The sequence below is a fragment of the Prionailurus viverrinus genome, chromosome A2 (assembly GCF_022837055.1).
Source record: "Prionailurus viverrinus isolate Anna chromosome A2, UM_Priviv_1.0, whole genome shotgun sequence".
Classification (NCBI taxonomy): Eukaryota; Metazoa; Chordata; class Mammalia; order Carnivora; family Felidae; genus Prionailurus; species Prionailurus viverrinus.
Genome location: NC_062562.1, coordinates 92,093,661 through 92,121,412, shown reverse-complemented (window position 1 = coordinate 92,121,412; position 27,752 = coordinate 92,093,661). Strand labels below are relative to the sequence as shown.

The 27,752-nt window shown below is 35.7% G+C and overlaps 1 protein-coding gene across 3 annotated transcripts in view; it reads right to left on the bottom strand.

Annotated features, from left to right (window-relative positions):
• Positions 1-12,773: 12,773 nt before the first annotated feature.
• DBF4 (DBF4 zinc finger) overlaps positions 12,774-27,752 on the bottom strand; it is a 31,484-nt gene continuing 16,505 nt past the window's right edge. Inside the window, exons 7-12 of one of the 3 annotated variants that reach the window (XM_047842005.1) lie at positions 25,774-25,810; positions 24,467-24,509; positions 21,366-21,494; positions 20,774-20,885; positions 17,513-17,637; positions 12,774-15,271 (exon numbers count right to left, since the gene is read on the bottom strand). In XM_047842005.1, coding sequence (XP_047697961.1) covers positions 14,287-15,271; positions 17,513-17,637; positions 20,774-20,885; positions 21,366-21,494; positions 24,467-24,509; positions 25,774-25,810 — 1,431 coding nt within the window. In that variant the 3' untranslated portion in view covers positions 12,774-14,286. Of the gene's footprint in view, positions 15,272-17,512; positions 17,638-20,773; positions 20,886-21,365; positions 21,495-24,466; positions 24,513-25,773; positions 25,811-27,752 lie in introns of all 3 variants that reach the window. The other 2 variants (XM_047842012.1, XM_047841998.1) reach the window with 2 other exon arrangements.

Genomic DNA, 27,752 nt, shown 5'->3' with positions numbered 1-27,752 from the left:
CATTTCAAAAAAAAAAAAATTCCCCAAATTTTCAAATAAATAAGACACTTAAGAATTTTATATATGACATGCAATTATAACCTGAATAAGATCTAAAAGATTTCAGTCGTACACTTTACACCTTGATGCAGGAGATTCCATAGTAGTTACAGTAAAAGAGAATTAAAACCTACAGGCCTGGAAAAGCCCAATATCTTCATCTTCTATATCATACATCTAAATTCTTAACCCAATTCTCTAAGTTGGAATAATTAATTTTACAGGTTTTGTAAATATTGTGCTATTCTAAGTATACTCCATTTTTTTTTTAATTTACACATCTCTTATTGTTATAAGCAATGCCTCCCTGTGCATGTCTTGTAAGCATTTCTCTAAGACAGACACCAGATTTAGGACTTGCTTAGTCCAAAGGGTTTGCACATTTTTTTAAGGTAGTGGATACATGCCTTTATTTATTTTTTATTCTTTTAATGTTTATTTATTTTTGAGAGAGTGCAAGCTGGGGAGGGGCAAAGAGAGAGGGAGAGAGGATCCGAAGCGGGCTCTGCATTGACAGCAATGTGCCCAACGTGGGGCTTGAACTCACAAACCGCGAGATGATGACCTAAGCTGAAGTCAGACACTTAACCGACTGAGCCACCCAGGTGTATCTAGAGACATGCCTTTAAACCATTTCATCTTCTTTTGTAGCAATGTGGATGGAACTGGAGAGTGTGATGCTAAGTGAAATAAGCCATACAGAGAAAGACAGATACCATATGGTTTCACTCTTATGTGGATCCTGAGAAACTTACCAGGAACCCATGGGGGAGGGGAAGGAAAAAAAAAAAAAAGAGGTTAGAGTGGGAGACAGCCAAAGCATAAGAGACTGTTAAAAACCGAGAACTGAGGGTTGATGGAGGGTGGGAGGGAGGAGAGGGTGGGTGATGGGTATTGAGGAGGGCACCTTTTGGGATGAGCACTGGGTGTTGTATGGAAACCAATTTGTCAATAAATTTCATAAAAATAAATAAATAAATAAATAAATAAATGTTACAAAAGAAAAAAAAAAATAAACCATTTCATCTTCTTGGCACAGAATGGGCATCCTGAGAGGCAAGGTAAGCGAGAAGATACCTGCTCTAAACTACACAGTTTCTCCAAGGTGTGTGTTGTTCTGGGGAGGGCCAGGAGTAAGCTTATCCCAGTGTAATTTCAAAACAAAACATCCCATCCTCTAGAGACAGAATATTCTTTGAATCTCTTTGAAGTAATGCTTCTGACTGCATCTTGCCTATTTTGTATATATTTATATTTGATATATAGCTTTTTGGTGAATTTTTTATTTGGTTTCCATCATCTAGTTAATTAACACATTCATCACCTCAAATACATGGTGGGGGTGGGGAGTGGGAACATTTAAGTTCTATTCTCAACAAATTTCAGTCATATAACACAATGTTATCAACTATAGTCACCAAGTTTTATGTTAAACTCTCAAGTATTATTCAACTTGTAATTAAAAATCTGTACCCTTTTACCAACCACCTCGCTATTGGGAGGTGGGGACCTCCCAGACCTGACAACCAATTTTCTACTCTCTATTCTAACAAGTTTGACTTTTTTTTTAGATGCCACATATAAGTGATATCATGCAGTATTTGTGTTTGGGGGGCTTATTTCACTTAGCGAAATGCCCTTAAGTTCCATCAATGTTGTTGCAAATGGCAGGATTTCCTTCTTTCTTATGCCTGAATAATACTCTGTGGCATACATACACCATATCTTCTTTATCCATTCAACTTATTTGTATGAGTTAGTTATATATTTTGGATATTAACCCCTTATCAGAAATATGCTTTACAAATATTTCCTCCCATTCAGTAGGTTGTCTTTTCATTTTGTTGATGGTTTCCTTTACTGTGCAGAAGCTTTTTAGTTTGACATAGCCTCAGTTGTTATTTTTTACTTTTGTTGCCTTTGTTTTTGGTATTAAGTCAAAAAAGTCATTGCCAAGACTAACGCCAAGTTGATGTTAAGAGTGGTGGAGTTGGTTAATAGAACATGGTTCCTTTAGAAGCAAAACGATGGAGAGTAACAAGATAATTTCTCAATATGTCCTTTAAAATAAATCAGCCTCAGGAGGCTGAGGGAAGTTGCTGCAATCAAGAATCATGATCTGTTTCCAGACTTAAGTCAGTTTTCAACCAAGAAACCACTGAAGAAAAAGTCACATCCTCAGAAGAAGGACCCGGCATCACATGGTAAGTACACATGGTAACTATTCCCTCAGCTCTTCCCCAAAGGGACTTACCTCCATTTACCTGGGTAACTGTACTGGGGAAAGGGGGAAGAATACCCAAATAATTGTTGGATGCAGAGTCTCAACTGGCAGTGATACCTGGGACCAAACCACCTGTTATATTGGGTACATGGGAGCCAGCTAATAAATGAAGTCTTCACCAAGCTTTGGCTCATAGTGGGTCAACAGTGTCATTTGCTTAGCCTCTTAATGTTTTATTAGAAAAGAAATATTTGGGGGCACCTGGGTGGCTCGGTCAGTTGAGCATCCGACTTTGGCTCAGGTCATGATCTCACAGTTCATGCTTTTGAGCCCCATATGGGGCTTGCTGCTGTCAGCCTGTCAGCACAGAGCCCACTTCAGATCCTCTGTCCCTGTCTCTCTGCCCCTCCCCTGCTTGTGTTCTCTTAAAAATAAATAAACATTTTAAAAAAGAAAGTAAAGAAATACTTAGTACTTCAGTAAATCCCCCACATTGTATCTCCGGCCTACAGGGTAAGAATTATTATAGTGGACAAGACCAAAAAAAAAAAAAAAAAAAAAAAGAAAAGAAGAAAGAAAAAAAAAAAAGACCAAGTTAGAATCTGTGGATCTGCCTCTATCTCTCAGCCAAATAATAAATCAAAAACAATATCTCATGGGGCACCTGGGTGACTCAGTCGGTTAAATGTCAACTATTGATTTCAGCCCAGGTCATGATCTCACTGGTTCCTGAGTTCAAGCCCCACATCAGGCTCTGCATTGACAGTGTGGAGCCAGCTTGGGATTCTCGGTCCCCCTCTCTCACTGCCCCACCCCTGCTTGTGCTCTCTCTCTCTCAAAAATAAATAAAAATCCTTAAAAATATCTTTTTTCCTTAATTTTTTTAGATGTTTATTCATTTATTTTGAGAGAGAGAGAAAGAGTGTGAGCAGGGGAGGGGCAGAGAGAGGGGAAGAGAGAGAAGCCCAAGCAGGCTCTGTGCTGTTAGAGCAGAGCCTGATGCAGGGCTCGAACTCACGAACCATGAGATCATGACCTGAACTGAAACCAAGAGTCAGACGCTTAACCGACTGAGCCACCCAGGCACCCCTAAAGAAATATACCTTAATATGGGGCAATGGTGATGGTGGTGATGGAGGAAATTAATGCACCATCTAAAATGGTGGATTCCCATCCTTTTCATGTGGTTTATGAAGAATAACAGTAGACTACCACAAGCTGCACTAAGTAGTAGCCTCAACTGCAGATGCAATGCCAGATGTAATATCCTCTTCATTGGAAGTTAACATAGCCTCAGATAGGTGATATGCAGCCATTGTTTGGGTGGATGCATATTTTTCCATCCCGGCCAGAAAAAAAGGATCGGGAACACATTGCATTAACAAGGAAAACATTACAGTATACATTTTTAATTTTTTTAATAGAATTTATTGTCAAGTTACCTAACATACAGTGTATATACAATGTGCTCTTGGATTCAGGAGTAGATTCCCATGATTCATCACTTACATACAACACCTAGTGCTCACCCAACAAGTGCCCTTCTCTATGCGCATCACTCATTTTCCCCTCTTCCCTGTCCCGCATCAACCCTCAATTTGTTCTCTGCATTTAAGAGTCTCTTATGGTTTGCCTCCCTCTCTGAAACTATTCTTCCCCTTTCCATTCCTCCATGGTCTTCTCAAATTCCACATATGAGTGAAAACATATATCTGTCTTTCTCTGACTGACTTATTTCACTTAGCATAATACCCTCCAGTTCCATCCACATTGTTGCAAATGGCAAGATTTCATTCATTCTCATTTCCAAGTAGTACTCCACTGTATATATAAACCACATCTTCTTTATCCATTCATCAGTTGATGGACATTTGGGCTCTTTCCATAATTTGGCTATTGTTGAAAGTGATTCTATAAACATTGGGGTACATGTGCCTCTATGAACCTGCACTCTTGTATCTTTGGGTAAATTCCTAGTAGTGCTATTGCTGGGTCACAGGGTGATTCTAGTCTTAATTTTTTGAGGAAACTCCACACTGTTTTCCAGAGTGGCTATACCAGTTTGCATTCCCATCAACAGTGCAAAAGGGTTCCTGTCTCTCCACATCCTTGCCAACATCTGTTGTTTACTGAGTTGTTAATTTTAGCCATTCTAACCAGTGTGAAGTGGTATCTTAGTGTGGTTTTTATTGATATTTCCCTGATGATGAGTGATATTAAGCATCTTTTCATGTGCCTGTTGGCCATCGGGATGTCTTCTCTGGAAAAGTGTCTATTCATGTCTTCTGCCCATTTCTTCACTGGGATTTTATTTTATTTCATTTCATTTCATTTCATTTCATTTCATTTCATTTATTTATTTATTTATTTTCTGGTATTGAGTTTGGTAAGTTCTTTATAGATTTTGGATACTAACTAACCCTTTATCCGGTATGTAATTTGCAAATATCTTCTCCCATTCTGTTGGTTGCCTTCTAGTTTTGCCGATTGTTTCCTTTGCAGTGCAGAAGCTTTTTATCTTGATGAGGTCCCAATAGTTCATTTTCATTTTATTTCCCTTGCCTTCGGAGACATGTCTAGTAAGAAGTTGCTGCAGCTGGGGTCAAAGAGGTTTTTGACTATTTTCTCCTCTTGGGTTTTGATGGTTTCTTGTCTCACATTTAGATCTTTCATCCATTTTGAGTTTATTTTTGTGCATGGTGTAATAAAGTGGTCCAGTTTCATTCTTCTGCATGTTGCTGTCTAGTTCTCCCAGAACCATTTGCTAAAGAGACTGTCTTTTTTCCACTGGGTACTCTTTCCTGCTTTGTCAAACATTAATTGGCCATACGTTTGTGTGTCCAATTCATGGTTCTCTATTCTATTCCATTGGTCTATGTGTCTGTTTTTGTGCCAATACCATACTGTCTTGATGATTACAGCTTTGTAGTACAGGCTAAAGTCCAGGATTGTGATGCCTCCCACTTTCGTTTTCTTTTTCAACATTACTTTGGCTATTCTGGATCTTTTGTGGTTCCATACAAATTTGAGAATTGTTTGTTCTAGCTCTGAGAAGAATGCCTGTACAATTTTGATTGGGATTGCACTGAATATGTAGATTGCTTTGGGTAGTATTGACATGTTAACAATATTCGTTATTCCAACCCATGAGCATGGAATGTTTTTCCATTTCTTTGTGTCTTCTTCAACTTCCTTCATAAGCTTTCTATAGTTTTCAGCATACAGATCTTTTACATCTTTGGTTAGGTTTATTCCTAGGTACTTTATGGTTCTTGGTGCAATTGTAAGTGGGATCGATTCCTTGATCTCTCTGTTGCTTCATCATTGGTGTATAGAAATGCAACCGATTTCTGTGTATTGATTTTGTATACTGCAATTTTGCTGAATTCATTTATCAGTTCTAGCAGCTTTTTGGTGGAGTCTTTCAGGTTTCCCACGTAGAATATCATGTCATCTGTGAAAAGTGAAAGTTTGACTTCTTCTTTGCCAATTTGGATGCCTTTTATTTCATTTTGTTGTCTGATTGCTGATGCTAGGACTTCCAACACTATGTTAAACAACAGTGGTGAGAGTGGACATCCCTGTTGTGTTCCTGATCTCAGGGGGAAAACTCTCAGTTTTTCCCAGTTGAGGATGATATCAGCTGTTGGCTTTTCATATATGGCTTTTATGATGTTAAGTTCTGTTCCTTCTATCCCGACTTTCTTGAGGGTTTATATTAAGAAAAGATGCTGAATTTTGTCAGATGCTTTTTCTGCCTCTATTGACAGGATCATATGGTTCTTATCCTTTCTTCTATTAATGTGATATATCACATTGATTGAATTGCAAATATTGAACCAGCTTGCAGCCAAGGAATGAATCCCACTTGATCATGGTAAATAATTATTTTAATATACTATTGAATTTGATTTGCTAGTATCTTTTTGAGAATTTTTGCATCCATGTTCATCGGGGATATTGGCCTGTAATTCTCCTTTTTAGTGGGGTCTCTGTCTGGTTTGGGAATCAATGTAATCCTGGCTTCATAGAATGAGTCTGGAAGATTTCTATGAAGTCTGTTTCTATTTGTTGGGGCAGCTTGAGAAGGATAGGTGTTAACTCTGCTGTAAATGTCTGGTAGAATTCCCCTGGGAAGCCATCTGGCCCAGGATTCTTATTTGTTTGAAGATTTTTTATAACTGGTTCAATTTCTTCACTGGTTATGGATCTGTTCAAATTATTTCTTCCCTTTTGAGTTTTGGTAGTGTGTGGGTGTCTAGGAATTTGTCCATTTCTTCCAGGTTGTCCAGTTTGTTGGTATATAATTTTTCATAGTATTCCCTGATAATTGCTTGTATTTGTGAGGGTTGGTTGTAATAAATCCATTTTCATTTGTGATTTTATCTCTTTGGGCTCCCTCTCTTTTCGAGAAGTCTGTCTAGAGGTCTGTCAATTTTGTTTATGTTTTCAAAACAAAACAGCTCTAGATTCATTGATCTGTTCTACCTTTTTTTTGGATTCTATATTGCTTATTTCTGCTCTAATCTTTATTATTTCTCTTTTCCTGCCAGTCTTGGTGTTTCTTTGTTGTTCTGCTTATAGTTCCTTTAGGTGTGCAGTTAAGTTTTATATTGGGGATTTGTTGTTGTTGTTTCTTGAGATAGGCCTGGACTGCAATGTATTTTCCTCTTAGGACTGCCTTTGCTGCATCCATCCCAAATGGGCTAGACTGTCATGTTTTCATTTTCATTTGCTTCCATATATTTTTTAATTTCTTCTTTAATAGCCTGGTTGACCCATACAGTCGTTAGTAGGATGTTCTTTAACCTCCATGCATTTGTAGGCTTTCTAAATTGTTCCTTGTGTTTGATTTCAAGTTTCGCAGTGTTGCGATCTAAAAATATGCATGGTATGATCTTAATTCTTTTTTATATTTATTGAGGGCTGTTTTATGACCCAGTATGTGATCTATCTTGGAGAATGTTCCATGTGCACTCGAGAAGAATATGTGTTCTGCTGCTTTTGGATGAAAAGTTCTGAATGTATTTGTCAAGTCCATCTGGTCCACTGTTTATTGTTTTTCTGCCTAGATGATCTGTCCATTGTTGTAAGTGGAGTATTAAAGTCCCCTGCAATTACCATATTTTATCAATAAGATTGCTTATGTTTGTGATTAATTGATTTAAGTATTTGGGTGTTTTCAAGTTGAGGACATAAACATTTACAATTGTTAATTCTTCTTGATTGATAGACCCCATAATTATGATATAATGCCCTTCTTCATCTCTTATTATAACCTTTAGTTTAAAATCTAGTTTGTCTGATTTAAGTATGGCTACTCCAGCTTTCTTTTGACTTCCAGTAGCATGATATATGGTTCTGCATCCCTTCACTTTCAATCTGCAGGTGTCCTCAAGTCTAAAATGAGTCTCTTGTAGACAGCATATAGATGGATCTTGTTTTTTTGTTTGTTTTTGTTTTTTAATCCATTCCAATGCGCTATGTTTTTTTTGATTGGGGCATTTAGTCCATTTACATTCAGAGTTATTATTGAAAGATATGGATTTAATGTCATTGTGCTGTCTGTAGGTTTCATGCTTGTGGTGATGTCTCTGGTCCTTTAGTCTTTGCAGCATTCCACTCACAGAGTCCCCTTAGGATCCCTTGTAGGGCTGGTTTAGTGGTCACAAACTCCTTCAGGTTTTGTTTGCCTGGTAAAGCCTTCATCTCTCCTTCTATTCTGAATGACAGCCTTGCTGGATATTGGCTATTTATTTTTCCTATTCCACACATTAAATATTTCCTGCCACTCCCTTCTGGCCTGCCAAATTTCAGGGCACAGGTGTGCTACTGTCCTTATGCGTCTACCCTTATAGGTTGAGGCCCTTTTGTCCCTGGCTGCTTTCAGAATTCTCTCTTTATCATTGTATTTTGCCAGTTTCACTATGATATGCCATGGAGAAGACTTATTCTTGTTGGATCTGTAGGGAGTTCTCTGTGCCTCCCGAATTTGGATGCCTGCTTCCTTCCCCAGATTAGGGAAGTTCTCAGCTATAATTTGTTCAAGTAAACCTTCTGCCCCTTTCTCTCTCTCTCTTCTTCTGGAACTCCTCTATGATACAAATATTATTACATTTCAATGAATCACTTAGCTAATTCTCCCCTCATGGTCTAATATTTTCTTATCTTTTGGTTTCAATATTTTCCTTAATTTTATCTTCTATTTCACTTATTCTCCCCTCTACTTCTTCCATCCTTGCTGTCACTGCATCTAGTTTATTTTGCACCTCATTTACAACATTTCTTAATTTGTCGTGACTATTTCTTCATTCCTTGATCTCTGCAGCAATAATTCTCTGCTGTCTTCTATGCTTTTTTCAAGCCCAGCTACTAATCTTAGGACTTTTATTCTAAATTTCTGATCAGATATATTATTTATATCTGTTTTGAGCAATTTTCTCACATTTCTCCAGTGTTCTGGAGCATTTCTTCAGAAACTCAGAAATTCTCCAGCAGTTCTTACTGGAACTTCTTTTCAGGAGAATTCTTCCATTTTGTCAGTTTGGCTAGTTTTCTGTCCTTTATGTGTTTTAATAGCTTGTTAGGTGTCCTGAACCTGTGAGCACTACTATATTAAAAAGAGGTCATACACTGTCCAGGACCTGGCCCTTCAGGAGGTGTTTTTGGAGTGTGTTGCATGCTGTTGTTGTGACTCTGGTTGCTTTATCTCCCTACTTGTAGTGGTGGTTTGGACCTTCCACCAGGTGTGCTTTGATTTGTTCGTTGAAGTAACCCTGCCCTACAGGATGGTTTGGATCAGACACTTCCTACATTTATAGTGTTAACTCAGGGCTATTTAAACTTGTCCTTTGTCATAATTTGAAGAGGATGCCACTAAGAACATCACATTAATCCATTGTATTGATATATTTATCAGACCATATGAATAATAAGTTACTAACACACTGGAAACTTAGGTGAGGCATGTCTTCCAGGGGGTGAGAGATGTATCCTAAGAAAGTTCAGGGGACTGTCACATCAGTAACATTTTTTAGAATTCCAGTGGTCAGGGGCATGCCAGGACATCCCATCCAAAGTAAAGGACAAGTTATTGCATCCTGAACTTCCTAAACATGAAGGAAACAAAATGTTTGCTAAGCCTCTTTAGATTCTGGAGGCAGAATGTTCCAAATGGGAGTACCACTTCCATCCAAGGGCATGAAAGGCTGCCAACTGTGAGCAGAAAATAGCTCTGCAGTCATATAACCAGGCAGGTTCAAAGGTTTGAGAGGTATCATTGGTAGAAAAACGAGTTTATGTAAAGCCCCAATAGGGAGATGACAACTTTCCCTAGGAGGCTTAGAGTAAGGCCATGCCATCTTTAGTGAATAATTATGTATTTTTGGAAAAATGAAAAGTTTGTTCTATGAGATGATGACATGAGATGAAGTACCTGTCTGTGGGGCAAAAACCATCATGTGGTCACAACTGCCAATCATGAGCTGAGGTTCTGTCAGAACTATCAAGTCATAAAATTGGGCAGATGTACCAATAATCCATTGTAAAATGGAATTGGTACATCCAGGATTGAGCTAGATCAAGACCAGAGAGCTCAAGGAATGAACAGGCAGCTGAGATCCCCATGTCATACATTGCTATTGCATCAGTACCTCTCCCTTGGGTCACACCTACAGGTGTATGGGCCATCCCTTTGGACCAGATGAAACATGAGGAAAACCCAAACTTGGTTCATGGATTAGTTGCTTCTGTGGGTGGAAGTTTAGAATGGATGGTAGTTGTCGTACATCTCCACTCAGTGGTGACATTGAAAGCCAGTCACAAGAGAAAATCTTCCTGATGGGCAGAGCTTCAAGTGGTATATCTGGTCATCCCCTTTGTAGGGAAAGAGAACTGGCCTCAGTTTAAAATATATATGGACTGCTGAGCAGTGAGAAATGACATATGGCTGTAAAGGGACTTGGGGAAAAAAAAGATCTGAAGAAAGAGTACAAGGGGTATAGGCACATGGCACATGGAGGTGGGCGCAAAGTGTAAGCATGTTCATTACTGTATGTTAATGCCACCCCAATGCTGGCACAATGGATACATGAGCAAAAGGATTATGGTGGCAGGAAAAAAGTCACATATAGATTTGACAGCATGGGTTTCTATTCACTGAAGCAGACCTCGTGTTTCTGCCATTGCCAAGAGGCCAACCTGCCAAGGAACAGACACCAACACTAACATGGCACAATCCCTCAAGATCAGACACCTGATGGCAAGTTGATCACATCAGGTAGAGTAACAGAAGCTGAATGTGATTTATTATACATTAAGCACAACCAAGTGAAATAAACTAATATACAGGGACTTTGATAATTCCCATTTGCTTTCTTCAGGAGGGAATTGTGACATTCTTCAATAGATGTGGCTGTCTTAATCTGGTTCTTACTATTTAAGTCTTATTTTTTTGGTCACACAGTTTTCCCAGTGTTCAAAATTGGAGTATCTTTTTCTTGTTTGTGTAATACACTTTGTGTCAAGATTCTTTATGCATTTTTAATTGCCCACTGCTCTTCCCAGGCTTTTCCCTTTTTTTGCATGATATTGTAAGGAGGCTACTTCCCTCTAATATTGCCTACAATATTAATGCTAATTAATGGCCTTTATCAGTAAGGGTCTGGTTCTAATTTTTGACATTACTTGTGTAAAATCACTAGTCCATATAGTCATGTAGGTGGGCATAATGTGGCTTCTTTATGCAAAGGTTGGGAATCTGTGGAAACATGGATGCTATACTACTTGTGTAACAGCATTAAACATTCCTTGTAACTAACACAGCTAGAAGACTAATGTCCTTTCATTTGATCTAGTTGCCTTTGTACTTTACCATTCCTTCTCCTCAGTCTCTGACCTACTCTCCATTATGTAACAAATGATGAAATCACAGCATATGGTTCAGGCATTACATTACTGGTCACAGCACAGAGTTCAACACCACCAAGTCTATAGTGGCTGATATCTAAGGTAATTTGACTCCACTTAATCTTTTGAGTAACCTACTGTGTAACCAGCATTCTTTCAGACCTTTTAATTTGGCAATCCCATGATTTAAGATCTGACTAGCTCAGTGAAGGATTAGTTTACATTATGCTTGAAAAATCTTTCTATCTCCTTCGGGAGAGGATGGTCTTCCTCATATTTCACTCCACTAATGAAACATAGCATTGGAATGATTCTTAATTGAAAAGTGAAACAAAACTCTTTGGTCTCACATTAACCAAACTATATTTATAGAAATTGATATTTAAATAGATATAACATTTATTATTTTAATATATTCTTTAAATAGAATAGTATTAACTACACACCCATCCTAGCACCAGTGTTTAAAAAAACCTTAATTTTTATCTGATAGCATAATAATCTCACATTTCCAGAGATAAGGATTCAAGTTCAATGGTTTTATGTTTAAGTTTTATACATAAAATCTTGTTTCCTTTAAAAGTAGGTAATTTTGTCTTGACATTCATCAAATTATTATCTACAAATTATTATAACATTAGAATTAATAACATCTATATATGGCTCCATTATTTTAATATACTAATCTATACATGCAAAGAAGTCACTGGCTTTAAAAACCATTTAAAAGATTCTACTAACATGTAAAATACACCTTTGCTAGACTGCTTGTTACCTCAGAGAATTAAACATTCATTTTAAGTCACAAAATCACACTGTCTTTACTGGTGCTGTTTCTAGTTACTCCTAGAAAAAGAGCCACCAACTTTGAAAGCTGCAGTGTTGCCCACAGCTAAAGTTAATTAGGGTGCCTTTTTTTTCCCTTCACACCTTTCCACTTCAATGCTCTTGTTATCAAAGAATTAAACTTATCATGTACTTGCTGGGATTTGTTTGTCTAGATGCTTTTGGCAGAGGCTGTCACTTTTTATTAAGCACACCAAGTTTTCTATCTACCCTGCTGAGGATTTGAAGCTTCCTTCTTAAGATGCCTTGCTACATTAAAAATTAAGTGTCTTTTTGTGAACAAACCTGGGAACCAAACCATAGTTAAGTAAACACAACCACAAAGGCACCTTGGCCAGGTGACCATGCCTTGGTAAAAGTTAAGAGAGAAAGTATTCATACTTCTACATGGCTGCTACCTCATACACACTACTTACTGCATACTGGAGGCTCAGTTACTACCTGCCACCCTCCCCTTGGTTGGGCACCCATCTGCACTGCCCAGCTCACACAAATTCTATGTGGTGGTCCTGCTACCCACACACAGAATTTGAGCATTTCTTAAAACCTGACATACTCATTATGAAGATCTTGGAGGACAGTATCTTAAAGCCCAGTGTTCAAAATAATAGTTCAAAAATGGTGTCAAAATAAAGTTTAACACTTTTTTTTTTTAAATTTTTTTTTTAACGGTTATTTATTTTTGAGACAGAGACAGAGCATGAACAGGGGAGGGTCAGAGAGAGAGGGAGACACAGAATGGGAAGCAGGCTCCAGGCTCTGGGCCATCATCAGCCCAGAGCCCGACGCGGGGCTCGAACTCATGGACCGTGAGATCGTGACCTGAGCCGAAGTCGGACACTTAACCGACTGAGCCACCCAGGCGCCCCAAGTTTAACACTTTTAACTACTGGAAGGGTTCAGTTCGAGTCTTTTACTCCTTATTAGATACAACTAAGGCCAACAGGGCCACTGCAAATTGAAGCGACTATCACTCTAAAGTCTAAGGATCATAGAGCAAGTTTAAATACCTTTTAATTATTTGGAAAATTAAGAGAAAAAAATACCTCCTACAAATAATTTCCCAAGTTTCATCTAGGTTTTTAGAAGGCTATCTATAAAATCTGACATAGATTTACATACACACATGCATTTGTGACAGAAAATGCTATAGTAATTTACAATGCAAACAAGGATTGCATGAATGCACTGTAAAAGAGTATTTCAGTGATCCTACTTACTTAAGGTACCAGAGGGACCAAAAAGGTGATGAAAAGCTACTATTTCTCACTGACACTTTCCACACAGTCAAAACACACACATCAGAACATATAAACGAATACACTAGGAACCCTACAGGGTTTCAAATAATTAAGACTGGTAATCAAAGTTAATTTTTAATGACAATATATTCAAAAATATTCAATGGCACCAACCTTTATTGTGAAAATGTCATTAGCTATAAATGCCTCTCCTGGAAGAACACACTCAAAGGCAAACGCCTCTACCATCTAAAGATTGAATGGTTGAAATTTTTCTTGTATTTGACTATTTTTTTCCCCTCAATTATTGAGTTGCTAAGTGCCCAATCAAAGGCAATCTTCACAATGCTTCAATACTTTTATTTATAGTTCAATGCCATCCTCCCTCTTTCATTTCCTGATACCAAATTAGGGGATAATGAGTCATTTTGGAAGAAAATCTTTCTAAAGGTGAATAATCAACAATGGGAAATTTATTCCATATAGTAGTTTGGCTAAGTTTTTCCCTTTATGGTTTCTATTTATCTCTTCAAATAACCTAACTCCTTGGTGCCAACACATGAGCAGGGTCCACGTAGGTCAGTATCAAGTAATAATGACTTCCAAAACCCAAACACAAATTAATACGGTTTTTCCCTTTTGTGTGAAAATTAGGTTTTTAAAAGAAATATTCTCAGGTTATCATGGGAATCTTATTTTAATAGCCTTTGGAAAGAACTAGACCATCCAAATATATAATGCTAAATATTAATAGACCCAAAATTTCACTTGAAGTTCAGTGACATAAAACATTATTCATAATTCTTAAAACATAGGGTGTAAAATAAGTCACAAGTTTATTCTACAATTTTCCTATAAAAGGTATCCAATTCTGTAGAAAAATGCAAACATCACCTTTATTGTTAATATTTACACTTAGTTCTGTAAACAAAGGTGGCAAAAAGAAAATAAACTAAGCATTCTCATACACATTATTAAAATTTTCAAGAATATGATCTTCATCACTTCTGAAAGGTATTTATTTCAAGTCTAAAAGCCAGTAAATGTAGAAGTTGAAGGGGAAGAGAAAAACACTGACAACAAATTATTTGAATTTTCTTCTTCCCAAATATCTAAAACATCACGTATACCACTGTTTTCAGTGTAGCTTGTGAAACCCAAAAATTCTGACTTCTCTTCACTAGTCTGAAACAAGTCTAGTAGAGATTGTACTGGTGAACTACAAATTCTGTTTCCTTCTTGTGTAATAAATTCAGTTCTTTTCTTATCTAATTCCACATTTGGTTCCAGATTTTCTTTTTTATTTCTTCCTAATAATATTTTCACTTTCCGATGGATCTTACCAGAAGGTAAACTATCCACATTGTTGAAGTTGCATTCACTGGGTTCCTCAGGGGGACTTTGAAATGGAGTCTTTGCCTGAACTGTTAGGTGCTCCTGTGAACTGTTTATTGCTAACAGACCAGAATCATGACCAACTATTGAATGAAGGTCCTTTTCCTTCACATCCTTTGCTGGAAAAAGCACAGTATCTGACTTTTGTTTTGGTTGAGATGCAGTATTATCCATACTGACGTTAGAAACTTGTACAGATGTCTGTAGCCTACATGGACAGCGATCTACACTTAGTTCTTCTAAGTCACTTTCATTTGTCATTAATCTATGTTCAGAAATGTCAAGAATACATCCCTGTTTATTTTTATGTGGAGGTAGATGTGTAAAATTTTGTTTTAGGTCATTTTCAACTGGATTTAACTTGGAACATTTACTATTTGCTTTCTCATCGAGTCCTCTCAATTCACTTGAAGGGCAAGGGATGGATTCTGAAATAAACACAAACTTCCGTTCAGGTTCCTGGACTTCTTTATACAGGAAACGCTGCTCAACTACCTGTACATTCTTTTCCTTGACGTCTTTCTGAGAAGTATGTTGCAATTCTAGCTTTTCTTTTGGTTCAGACCTTTTCAAGATACTTGCAGTAATAGGAGAAAGGGATCCAATACTGTATTTTATTCTTTATAAAACAAAAAGAAAAAATTAAATTGCTATAAAAATTCCTTAGTTTAAAGTCAAATTAGTATCTTTTAAAACTACTTATGTAGCTTATTTAACTTAGACAATAATACAAAAATACTGAAATCTTAACGCTTAGCCAAATTTACTTTAGATGTCTCTAAAGTAACAAAACTGATATGGCTGAAAACTCTAGTGTACCCCCCTCTTCTTATCTGTGTTCTTCCCCTTCTTCCCAGAGGGAACCAGTTATCTTACTTAAATGTGATGTTTACAACTACCTTAACCATGTAATTCAAACAAAGAGGACAGTAAAGAGATATGGGTCTTCTCCCAATATTGTTCTCATTATCCTGAAAAATATCCTAACTTCTATGGTTTCATTTACATTAATACTGTCTCCTCATTTTACTTAACAATGTGGGGAATGAGTATTGGGACCTAAGGCAGAAACATATTCCCCACTTATATATATTTAAGTGTAAAATATCTAAGAACATATGGAGTCAGAAACCTGGTATCTTTATACTCTAAAAATGACAAAATAGTAATCCTGAAGTTTCACACATGTATTTGACCTGAAAACCTCTTCATGGCGTCTCTTAATATCCTTGGTATGCTAGTTTGTATTACACAATCCTACTAAATTATATACAGAGAGAAACTTACCAGCTCACTACTTATGTTTTCTGTTCTACATGTCACAGATAACACAGAGAAATATAGAATTCAGCCTGCCCTTTCAAAACCAGCAAGGACCATTTTATATTTATTTTGTTTATACTTTCACTCAAGAATTCCTCTTCAACAAATGGAGTATTAAAAATGTAAAATTACTAGTCCAATACTGCTCTCTCCTTTAATGTCTAGAGATGTTTAGGTGATGTGCATACAGATGAAAATTATGCAGATAATATAATTAAGGAAAAACCAGTCTATATTTAAGTACTAGTTCAGAATTTGCTGCAGATTAAGTTTTTAGGGAATTCTGAATTCTTACAGTAACCCACATAGTTATAGTTTTTTTTTTTTTTAAGAGAGAGTGAGAGCATGAGTGGCAGGGGGATGGGGGGGAGGCAGGGGAAGAAGGACAGAAGGAGGGAGGGAGAGGGAGAGAGTAGAGAGCAAAGGGAGCGAGGGAGACAAAAACAGAGAATCTTAAGCAGGCTCCACACTCAGCACAGAACCTGACATAGGGCTTGATCCCACAACCCTGAGGTCATGACCTGAGCAGAAATCAAGAGTCAAGGCTCAACCAACTGAGCCACCCAGGCGCTCCCCACATACTTTTAATAATTGAAAATATGGCTCCTCTCCAAATATCTTAAGTCAATAATAAACAACCATTCTGAATGTTACAGAAATAAATTTAGACTGTTCTACCTAGATATAATCAAAAGACTTTGCAGTTAATTTTCTGAACCTGTACCTTGATATATTTTCTAATCTTCCTTAAGCCTTAAGAGTAGACTAAAAACAGATATAAGGACTGAACAGCCTAATGAGTTACTATAAATTTTAGGAAGTGAAAGCATGTCTTTTTATTTTGGATTTATGGGAATAATCTAACCAGGATCATTTAGTCAAAGTGCAGTAAACTGCTAATGAACAGTATTGTATTCGTATTTCAAAGTTCTGTTAAGTACTATTAGTCAATATTATTGGCAAGTAGAATATAAGAAAAAAAAAACTTAGTCAAAGTATAAAGACTTAACAGAAGTAAGTAGAAGAAGGTTTATTTAAACTCCTTAAGATTAACTAAAAATTCTAGCTCTTTTAGTCTAAGAAGATGGTAAACTTTATGGTCCCAGACCAGGGACTGACAAACTGTATAGCACATGGACCAAATTTAGTCTATCATTTATATATTTTTCAATAAAGCTTTATTGGAACACAGCCACACCCACTCACTTACATATTGGATGTGGCTGCTTCCATTGAACAATGACAAAGCTAAGTAGTTGAAATAGGTATCTTATGGTTCACAAAGCCTAAAATATTTACTGTTTGCCAACTCCCCTTCTAGACTATAACAAGACTTGAAGACCTTAAAAGTAATCTAAAGTAAGCACTTTTGGTAGTGAAGAGGGGATGGGAGTGGGGAGAAAAGAAGTAATCAGTTCTTAATCATTTACATCCTGAAAAGATATATTCCTTCTAAGAACGAAAAACTGATTTATTTTTAGTTTAATGAAACAGCTTAATATTCTGGTAAAATTTAAAACTTAGGTTGATATATTACCTTTTATTTCTAGGCATGTCTCTTTCATATTCCACAAAGTCAAAAATTAACTTAGATACAATATCATCAACAACTTGATAGTGATTACTCTGTGCAAAGTTTTTATGTTGCTCACTTAGAAGATGCTAAAACAAAAACAAAAATACACATAAATCATATAATTATATTCTTAAACGAACAGATTCCTTTTTGTTCAAGCTTTCTAATATTTTCATGCCCCTAAGATTAGGTTTCTCATAACTACTCCAGAGAAATATCCTTTACTAGAACTTCAAAGAATGTTAAGTAAAATAAATTTGTGGTTTAAATGGAACTACAAATAAACTACATCAGAAAATGAAGATAAAGATGGAGAAATACAACAGTAACATTTAGCATTTAGAGTGTGCTAATACTCTTAAGACAGTATTTCCCTTTATTTTATTTCATTCTTACACAATTACCACTAAGTAAATATGGTAGGGCCTGTAAAATATTAAATGAATGAAATGTTACAGTTTAACATATAGGAATCCAAAAGGCGATTATAAAAACAAGTGAAATAAATGCTGTGAGGTACAAAAAAAGAAAGAATTCACTATTGAGGAACACATTTGAGAATGAGCAAGTAAACCATCTCAATTACCCAGTGCTTATAATGGAGAATATGGAAATTATATTCTCAGTCTTTTTTTTTTTAATTGAAGTTTAGTTGACAGTTATTCTCAGTCTTAAGTGTGGTGCAGAATAGTAAACAAGTTCAGTGTACTGGGATAAAACTCAAAGGAAACAAAGTTTCTGCTAAATAGGTGGAATCTCCAGGCTAATTCTATTATTTCTCTGTCAGCTGATAAGGGAATTGCACCTAGAAGGCTGTACCAAGTGACTGTGCAAGAACCTCACTTCCGTTTCTCTAGTTTCATGTAACTTTTGATGATTTAACTGTATTTCCAAAAACTAAAGTCTCCAGTGATTACAAGAAACAAAAGTATTCTGGACTATTCCTTCCTAAGTTGCAAAATTGCCCACATACAAATTATCTATGCCCAGTAATGTTAAACAAATGAGAAATGATTAAAATGTAAAAAGAAACATTAACTTTTAAGTTTAGATTCCATTTACTCATGTCTTTAGGAGAAAGAAAATTAATTGTAATAAATTAAGAAAACAGTCTCCCAACTTTTATGTAGCTGTCCTCTACCTCCACCTACCTCTTCTCTGAAGTCCTGACTTAAATGTCACTTTTTCAATAGAGTTTTCTATGTCCTTTATCCAGTGTTAAGTACCCTCTCATTATTTGTTACCATTGCACTGTATACTTCACTTTTTTGATACTATCCTACTTGCAAAGGCATGTTTTGTATCAATCTTCTCTCTCATACCATAAAATATCTAAGGGAAAGGAATATGTCTGCCTTGCTTGTTGCTTAATCTCCAGTAATCAAATCTGCTAAATGAATGCCTTGATACAGGTGGAACTGAATCCCTAAAACCTAAGATTCAGAAAAACAAAATAATATTTTCTTTATTCTCAGCAACTAAGAAACAGATACATAAAAACTGTAATAACAAATGATTTTAAAATATAAATCCCAACATCTACTACTTTTCCTTCCTTGTGTCAGTGACCAGGTTTTCATTTTTCAGTCCTAACATTTTTTGAATATTAAATGAGGATCACAAATTGGTATTAAAGAAAACATCCATTAGAGATTATTCCATTTTAATAACAGCAAAGCAAAATTTCAGGACCAATCTATAACTTAAACTTCAAAATGATTTTTTTGGGAAGGGGAAATATTTCTAAGATAGTTTTAGCTTCTTCTGATTAAAAATAATTTTAGGGCTCCTGGGTGGCTCAGGTTGGTAAATTGTCTGGCTCTTGACTTTGGCTCAGGTCATGATCTCAAGGTTCGTGGGATTGAGACCCACATCAGGCTCTGTGCTGACAGTGCGGATCCTGTTTGGGATTCTCTCTCTCCCTCTCTGCCCTTCCTCTGCACATGTACAAGCCTATATACCCAGTGTTTTCTCTGTCCCTCTCTCTCTCAAAATAAACATTTAAAAAAATAATTTTAAAGTAACCCTACATTTCTCCTTTATTACATAAATAAAACACAAAATACTAACACAAAATACTAATATATTATGGGTTATAAAACAATCAAACTTCAACTTAGAGTCTAAAAACAGAAATAGCTTATTTCTTAGATGTTTATAAATATTATTCTTTCTCCTTAAACTTTTTCACCACCTTCTACCAAACTAAACACCAAACATACATATCCACTAAAATGACCAACTCAAATAATAACACCTAAAATTTAATAAACACAGCTCCCACCACTGTCCAAGGTCACACAAACAGGAAGCCAGGATTCAAAGCTGGGTAGCAGGATCCAAACAAAGCTTTCGTTTTTTTGTTTTTTTGTTTTTAATTTATTTATCACTTTACAAACTGCATCTTCATCCTGTACCCCTTCCAATTATTCCATTTCTCTTTCTGATAATTCAAAGAATTCTACTTTCTTCTCATCCTCCTATTAGTTAATCATATGCTCATTTTTTAATTCCTCAGGCCTGAAGCATCTTCTCTTACTCCGAACATCCAATCCACTGGAAAATCCCCTTCACCCCATCTTTAAATATATCCACAATCTGACCAGACCACATCACTTCCACTAGGTCATCACTACCAGTTTAATGGTTTTTTCAATCCCATCAAATCAGTTTAATTTAGCACTTTTGCACTGCTTATTTCAATATCCATGAGTCTTGTTCCCTCACTTCCTAGGTTTCTCCTTCAATTTCACTTTACTGAATCACAATATTGCATTCAATATTCAGTTATCTAGGTTTTCCTTATGTAGTCTAAATAAGTATCAACACTCCCATTCCTGCTTTACAGTTTTTCATAGCACTGATCTCATGTTCTTTTTACTTTTCTTACCATGTGGTTACCTATCCCCCACCCCCTTCCATAGAATGTAATTTTCACAAGGGTAGGGAATTGGTCTCTCTTGTTCAATGCTGTTTGCTCAGAGTAGTGACTGGTATAACACAGGTACTTAATAAATATTTGCTGAGTTAATGAATAAAAATGAATTTTTCAAAATATTATTTTCCCACTTTGGGTTCGTAAAATTTAAGATAATTCTATAAAAAAGAAATACATGCTACTTACAAGTTATGAACCACAATCAGAAAAATAAGCTAAAATTTAAATAGTAAATATTCATAGTTTTAGAAATATCAACCCCCTAAGTATAAAATGACACTTACAGTTTCAAGATCTTCATATTTCTGCAAGCAACATTCACAGTATCCTTTTTTTTTCTTCTCTTTCAACTGGAGTTGAATTGGGATTCCACATTTATTGCCATCTGTTTGGATTCTGATAGAAATATACGGTAAAAGAGTTAACTCCTGAACATTAAGAAGTAATTTATAAAGTGTACCGTCCTCACCTATCAAACAATCTGCTATAATCTCCAGAGATTTATATCAATAAATACTTTTAAATATATTTCTTTTTAAGAAATTAAGAAGCAAACTAAGAATGCAGTAATTATTCTGTAGAATATTGTAGATTACTTAGGAGATATAACACATTTTAATCGTAAATATCTGTAAGCCACCCCTCAACCTCAATCTATTGATCTGTCTAAATCTGACTTAGAAGAGATTCAGACTTCTAATCTAGCAGAGAGCCATTAAAAATACACAAGGGGTAAAACCGTAACAGTGATCAAACAAACACACACACACACACACACACACACACACACACACACACACACACACCACCATGGCTAAATGAATTATTTTAAATATTTGCTTAAAACGAAAAAAATCACTTAAAGGTTAAACCAACCTTAGTTTAACCTGCGTTTGCTTCTGGATGCTAGATGGCTTATCTACATCAAATGGACTGGAGGGCTTCTGAATAGAATAATTTATAAAAGGCATATTGGTCAGCTGAAGATAAAATGGTCTATAAAGTCTAAAAAAGTAAAAAGACAAATACATGAAATTCTTTAGGGTGAAAAAATAACACAACTGAAGTCTTCTATTTCAAAAACATGGAATTCATCTAGAATCTGAAATAACAGAAATCAGTTAGGCTTTCCTTCCCAATTCCTAGACCTAATTCTTTTCTTAAAAACAAACATTTTAAAAAGAATATGGTAAAATAACACAAAACTTACTATCTTAACCATTTTTTTTAAAAGTAATCTCTATGTACAGCATGGGGCTCAAACTCATGAGCGACATCAAAAGTCACAGGCTCTACTGACTGAGCCAGCCAGGTGCCCCTATTTTACCCATTTTTAAATGTACACTTCAGCTGCATTAAGTACATTTACAGTGTTTTCCGACCATTAACACTGTCCATCTCTAGAACTCTTCATCTTTAAAAACAGCAATTCTCTACCATTAAACAGTAACTCATTCTCCCTTCCCCACCAACCCTTGACACATCTCATTAAATGGAATCATGTAGTATTTTTCCACTTATTTCACTTAGGGTAATGTCCTCAAGGTTCATCCATGTGTCAAAAACTAATTCCTTTTTAAGGCTGAATAATAACCATTTTATGTATATACCATATCATCCACTCATTGGCTGATGGATATATGGATTGCTTCTGCTGCTGGGCTACTATGAACAGTACTACCACCAACATGGAATGTGCAAGTCTTGCTTTCAACTCCTTTGGATATATACCCAGAAGTGAAACTCCTAGATCATATCATAGTTGCAATTTTATGAAGAACCTCCATACTGTTTTCCATAGTGGTCACACTATTTTACAATCCCACCAAAAGTGCACAAGGGTTCCAATTCCTCCACATCCTTGCCAATACCTATTATTCTGATTTTGTTTTTAATAACAGCCATCCTAATGGTGTGCGGTGATATATATCTCATAGTGGTTTTGATTTGCATTTCTCTGGTAATTAGTGATGTTGAACATCTTTCCACGTATTTGTTGGCAATTTGTTTGGAGAAACATCAAGTCCTGTGCCATTTTTAAAATCTGATAATTTGATTTTCTGTTGGCTTTTTAATATTACATTTTTTAAATTAAGTTTTTAATTCCAGTACAGTTAAAATAGTTATTACATCAGTTTCAGGTGTATAATATAGTGATTCAACAATTCCATACATCACCGAATGCTCCTCCTGTTTGCCCCAGGCATTATGCAAACTATAGTTTCTATGTTGCCTGTTCGCAGGCTGCTGTCTCTTTAAGGGCAGGAACCTAGCTATCACATGCCCTTCCAACTCACTAGTAAGTCAGCTGACTTTTAAATCTTTAAGATCCAAGTCCTGCTGGTTATACAAAATCAGGGAACTCAGCTGTTCTGGTTTTCAAAGCCAGATATTATAGGGATTCATCCTCCCCTTGTGGGCTGCTTGGTGCTTTCACCTCTCCAAGCCAGGGCCTGCAGCTCCCAATCACCATTTCTGCCCTTTCTAATCTTTCAGATGTGGCTTCTTCTCCACATCTAGTTGTGAAGTTTGTTCTGCCAGTCTTCAGATGGTTCTCTGGTTTATTCATTCAGATGCAAGTGCTAACTAGTTGTAAACATGGGATAGGTTGAGGATCCTCCTCCACTATCTTCCCAAGCTCCACCCTGACCCCCTATATTACACTATATTAAAGGATTTAAAAATATCTTCTCCCATTCCATGGTTTGCCTTTTCACTGCTGTGCACAGGAATTTATAATTTTGATCTAATCCAATTTATTTTATCTTTTGTTGCTTGTACTTTTGGTATCATATTCAAGAAATCATTGCAAAATCCAGTGTCATAAAGCTTTCCCCTTGTTTTCTTCCAAGAGTTTTATAGTTTTAAGTCTTTGATCTATTTTGAGTTAATTTTATGTATGGTATAAATTAATAGTCCAACTTCATTCTTCTGCATGTGCATATGTAGTTTCCCCACTACTATTTGCTAAAGACTGTCCTTTCCCCACTGAATAATGCTGGCAACCATTTGACCATACGTGTAAAGATTTTACTTCTTAGCTCTTTATTCTTTTCCATTGGTTTACACATCTGTCTTTATGTCGATAATAATTTGTTCTGATTACTGTAGCTTTTAGTAAATTCCAAAATCATGAAGTCTAGATCTTCAATTTTGTTCTATCAAGATTGCTTTGGGTGTTTGTGGTCCCTTGCCATTTGGTATGAATTTTAGGATGTATTTCTCACTTTCTGCAAAAAACGTCATTGGGATTTTGACAGGGATTGCACTGAATCTGTAGATCGCTTTGGGCAGTACTGACATGTTGGCAGTCTGAGGTATTGCAATCTATGAACTTGGGATATCTTTCCATATACTGGTGCCTTCTCTAGGCCTAACTTTGAATTGCATTTTTTTTTCCTCATAGTAATACGTTTCATAAAAAGAAGCACTCAACACATCTGTCACCTCAATGAGTACCCAAAATTAATCACACATGTCTAAAGGAGTAACTAAAAGGTTAAGAAAAAGTTATCTAATTCTCATGTCAAATTAATTTCCTTGTATACAGTCTTCATTAAGATTACTCTTTGAAACTTCATAATGAGTTCAAGAAAACTACTAAAGGTTATTCTCAGATTTTGTACTTCCAAATATTACCTAATAATTTCTTTTTCACAAAGTAGAAGCAATCTTTAAACAGTATTTCTAAATCATTAGGTACTGCATTTAGCTAGCAAATCATTATTTGAAATATTAAAAAAATGAGCTGGTTTCATGACTGCTCTAAACCAAATATTTCAAGGAATTATCATCTACAACATACTGAAACTAAATTAAGCTAAAAATTGCTTAATTTTTGAGGAAAAATTAACACTACTTTCTCCATCTTGTGCACCTGCCTATTAGTATAACTCTAACAAAGAGACCTAATAATATTAGTGGAGATAGCTTAATTAATTAGATTTTTTTTCTTTTAACTGAACTTAGATACTTACTGGCTCATATCCTCCACCTTTACAAAAGGTTTTTTAAGTCTACCTGCTTGAGAACAAACAAAACATTATTATTAGATATGTATAAATCCAAGAAATTAAAAAAAAATACTCTGGCTAAAAATCCCACCCAACTATGTACAGGTCCTCAATTTACAATCAGGATCACCTCAATAAACCCATTTTAAGTTGAAAATATTTTAAGATGAAAATGCACCTAACCTATCAAACATCATAGCTTAGCCCTAGCCTAACTTAAAGCATGCTCAGAACACTTACATTAGCTTATAGTTGGACAAAATCATCTAACCCAAAGCCCAATTTTATAATAAAATGCTGACTATCTGATGTAATTTATTGAAAACTATACTGAAAGTGAAAAACAGAATGGTTTTAAGCATACTGGTTGTTTACCCTTACGACCACGTAAATGAATGGGAGCTGCAGCTCCCTGCCGTTGCCCGTCATGAGTATTGTATGGCATACTGCCAGCCTGGGAAAAGGTCAATATTCAAAATGTGAAGTACGATGTCTACTGAATGTGTATTACTTTTGTAACATTGTAAAGATGGAAAATTATAAGCCAAACCATTGTAAATTGAGGACCATCTATATCCATTATCCATTTCATTTCAACTCAAAGTTTTAAGCCTCAGGTGAGATATTTTACACTACCAGCCCATTTCCAAAATACCAGAAGTTCTGTCTCTATCCTGAGATTCTTAAACTGAAGGGATCCCCCAAAAGATCTATGAATAGAATTCAGGAGAATAATGAGCTAAAACAGGAAAAAATTTCAACTTTTATTTTCACTGATCTCTAACCAAAATTTAACATTTCCTCCAGTTATGCATATAAGGAACAGGATCACAGTGGTATTAGCAGTGTCTGTAATTCTGATACTGAATAAAAGAAATACTTTCATATTAGTTATTACAAATATTCGAAAGCACCACTGATAGCTTACCACTGCAAAATTACAATAGCAATTAGAATCACTGCTAGAACTCATTTTTAATGTGTAAAAAAAATCAAGTATATCATGATTTCATAACTCAAAATATTCTGACAACTGAATTTCATTTACTTTCTCAGTAATCTAATAATTTTTCAAATGTTTTTAAAAACATTATTCTGAAAAGGGGTCCATAAGTTTCACCAGACTACCATAGGTGTCCATATTCTAAAAAAGGCTAAGACCTACTGAACGAGTTCCCTGAAGTGTTTTTTACATGATTTTTCAGAGGAGTTTTATATGGTCTATTTTCTAAAGGCAAATCAAACACACTTAAGGATATCAAAATACTTACTTCTTGCTTTCTGTGTACCAATACCTACTCTTTTCCCCTAAAAAGAAAAAAAAAGAAAAAAAGTGAAAACACTGGATTTGAAAGTACTGTGACAATGGCAACTGCAATGGCTCTTTTTATCCTGAAGACCATCATACAGGGAAAGTATTAAATAAAAAAGGGTGATTACTGTAGTTTTGGGGGGGGGGGAGGGAGAGAAGCTTGCTTTTAAAAATCAACTCAACCAAAGACATGAAACAGTGAACATAATACAAACTCACTTTTATAATGCACCCCCAAAATACCTTGCATTCTAGCTATAATTGTTTTTGTCTTCACAGAAAGAAATCAACCAATGAGGAAAAGGTACAGTTAATGAAATAATCTAAAAGTCATTGTAAGTTATTTTTATGCCTTTACTCAACAAAACATTTGTGATAGAATGAACAAAGGAATTTTTGAAATATTACAGTCTGTCAATTCCTGTCAAGGTGGAATATGTTCAATATGGTTAATCAATCCCCCTGATTACAAGTAAAACTCTGGATAAAATACAATAAGCAACTATAGGAGAACAGAAAAGTAAATAAAAGCAGACGTACTGTAGAAAGAATCCAAAACTTAGGCCACCTTTAAGGGACTACACTTCCCATCCTCCCCTTTATCTCACAATGTAACCTCTAATCACAGAGTTGGCAGCAATTAGTGGAGCCAGCAGCTAAAACTTCTATATAAACCACATATTTCCTGTAGTCCCAAGAGTACAAAGGAAATCCATGGACTATTTTTTCCTTTTCTCCCACAGTTCTACCTCAGGGTGGATTCCAGTTATCAAACTGCAGTTGTAGGTGCCATAGGCAACTAAAATTGAGAAATCCTGACTTTCTAAACATAAGAACAAGGGAAAGGGCCATTGTAGGCTAGAGAGTGAAGGGTAGACTGCAGAAAGTAGCAAGTTGGAGAAAGGGATCCCTAATTACCTATATATATCCAAAATAGGTGTTAGGCTTAACTTCAAGGCTTTGAAAATAGAACTAAGATTTAAACACTGCCCAAGCCTTTGACTAACCTATAAGTGATACATGTGCAGAACAAACAGCTGCATACAAATCTTTGAAAACCAAAACGGAGACTGGAAGTGCTATGTACAGAAATTGAGACAGAACTGATAGTTTGAACCAAACTTGACAAATGTTTGCTAAGACAATCACACACAAAACCCCCAATCACGACAGCAACAAAATCAGCATTCTCCAGAGTACTGTAATAGCTCTGGAAGTCTATACAACATAAATTTGCAATATTTAATATAAATCAAAAATTATTTGACATATTAAGTATCAGTAAAAACATGATCAATTCTTGAGGGAAAAAGACAATCAGATGCCAACCCCAAGATGTTCCCAATGTCAAAATTATCAGAGAAAGACTTTAAGGGTAAACACAGTTAAAATGAATGGGAAAATACAAGTTCTCTGCAAAAAGACAAACTATTTAAAAATAATCAAATGTAGAAGTGAAAAATACATGATTTGGAATTAACTGGATGGGCTTAAAAACACAGATGATCCACTGAAGTGTCAGAGAATTGGAAGACATCAATAAAAATCTTTACTTAGAAGAACAGAGGGAAAAAAAGGTGGGCGGGGGAATGAACAGTCTCTCAGGAACCCAATAAGCACCTTGTTTGTATTCTACTATAATTAACAAAAAAAGGTCTAAAACTAGTGTTACTGGAGATGCAGAAATAGAAGAAACAGAATGAAGAAAAACAAGTTTAACAAAATAGCTCAAACTTCCCAAACATTAAGTTTATAGATTTCAGAAACTTAGTGAACAACAAACAGAATCATCTCAAAGTAAACCATGCTGAGGCATAACACAAACTGTTGAAAACCAAAGATAAATTAAAAATTTTGGAAGTACATAGAGGAAAAATGATCATTATATATAAGAAAACAACAATTGAATGACTCCAGATTTTTCATCAAAATCCGTGG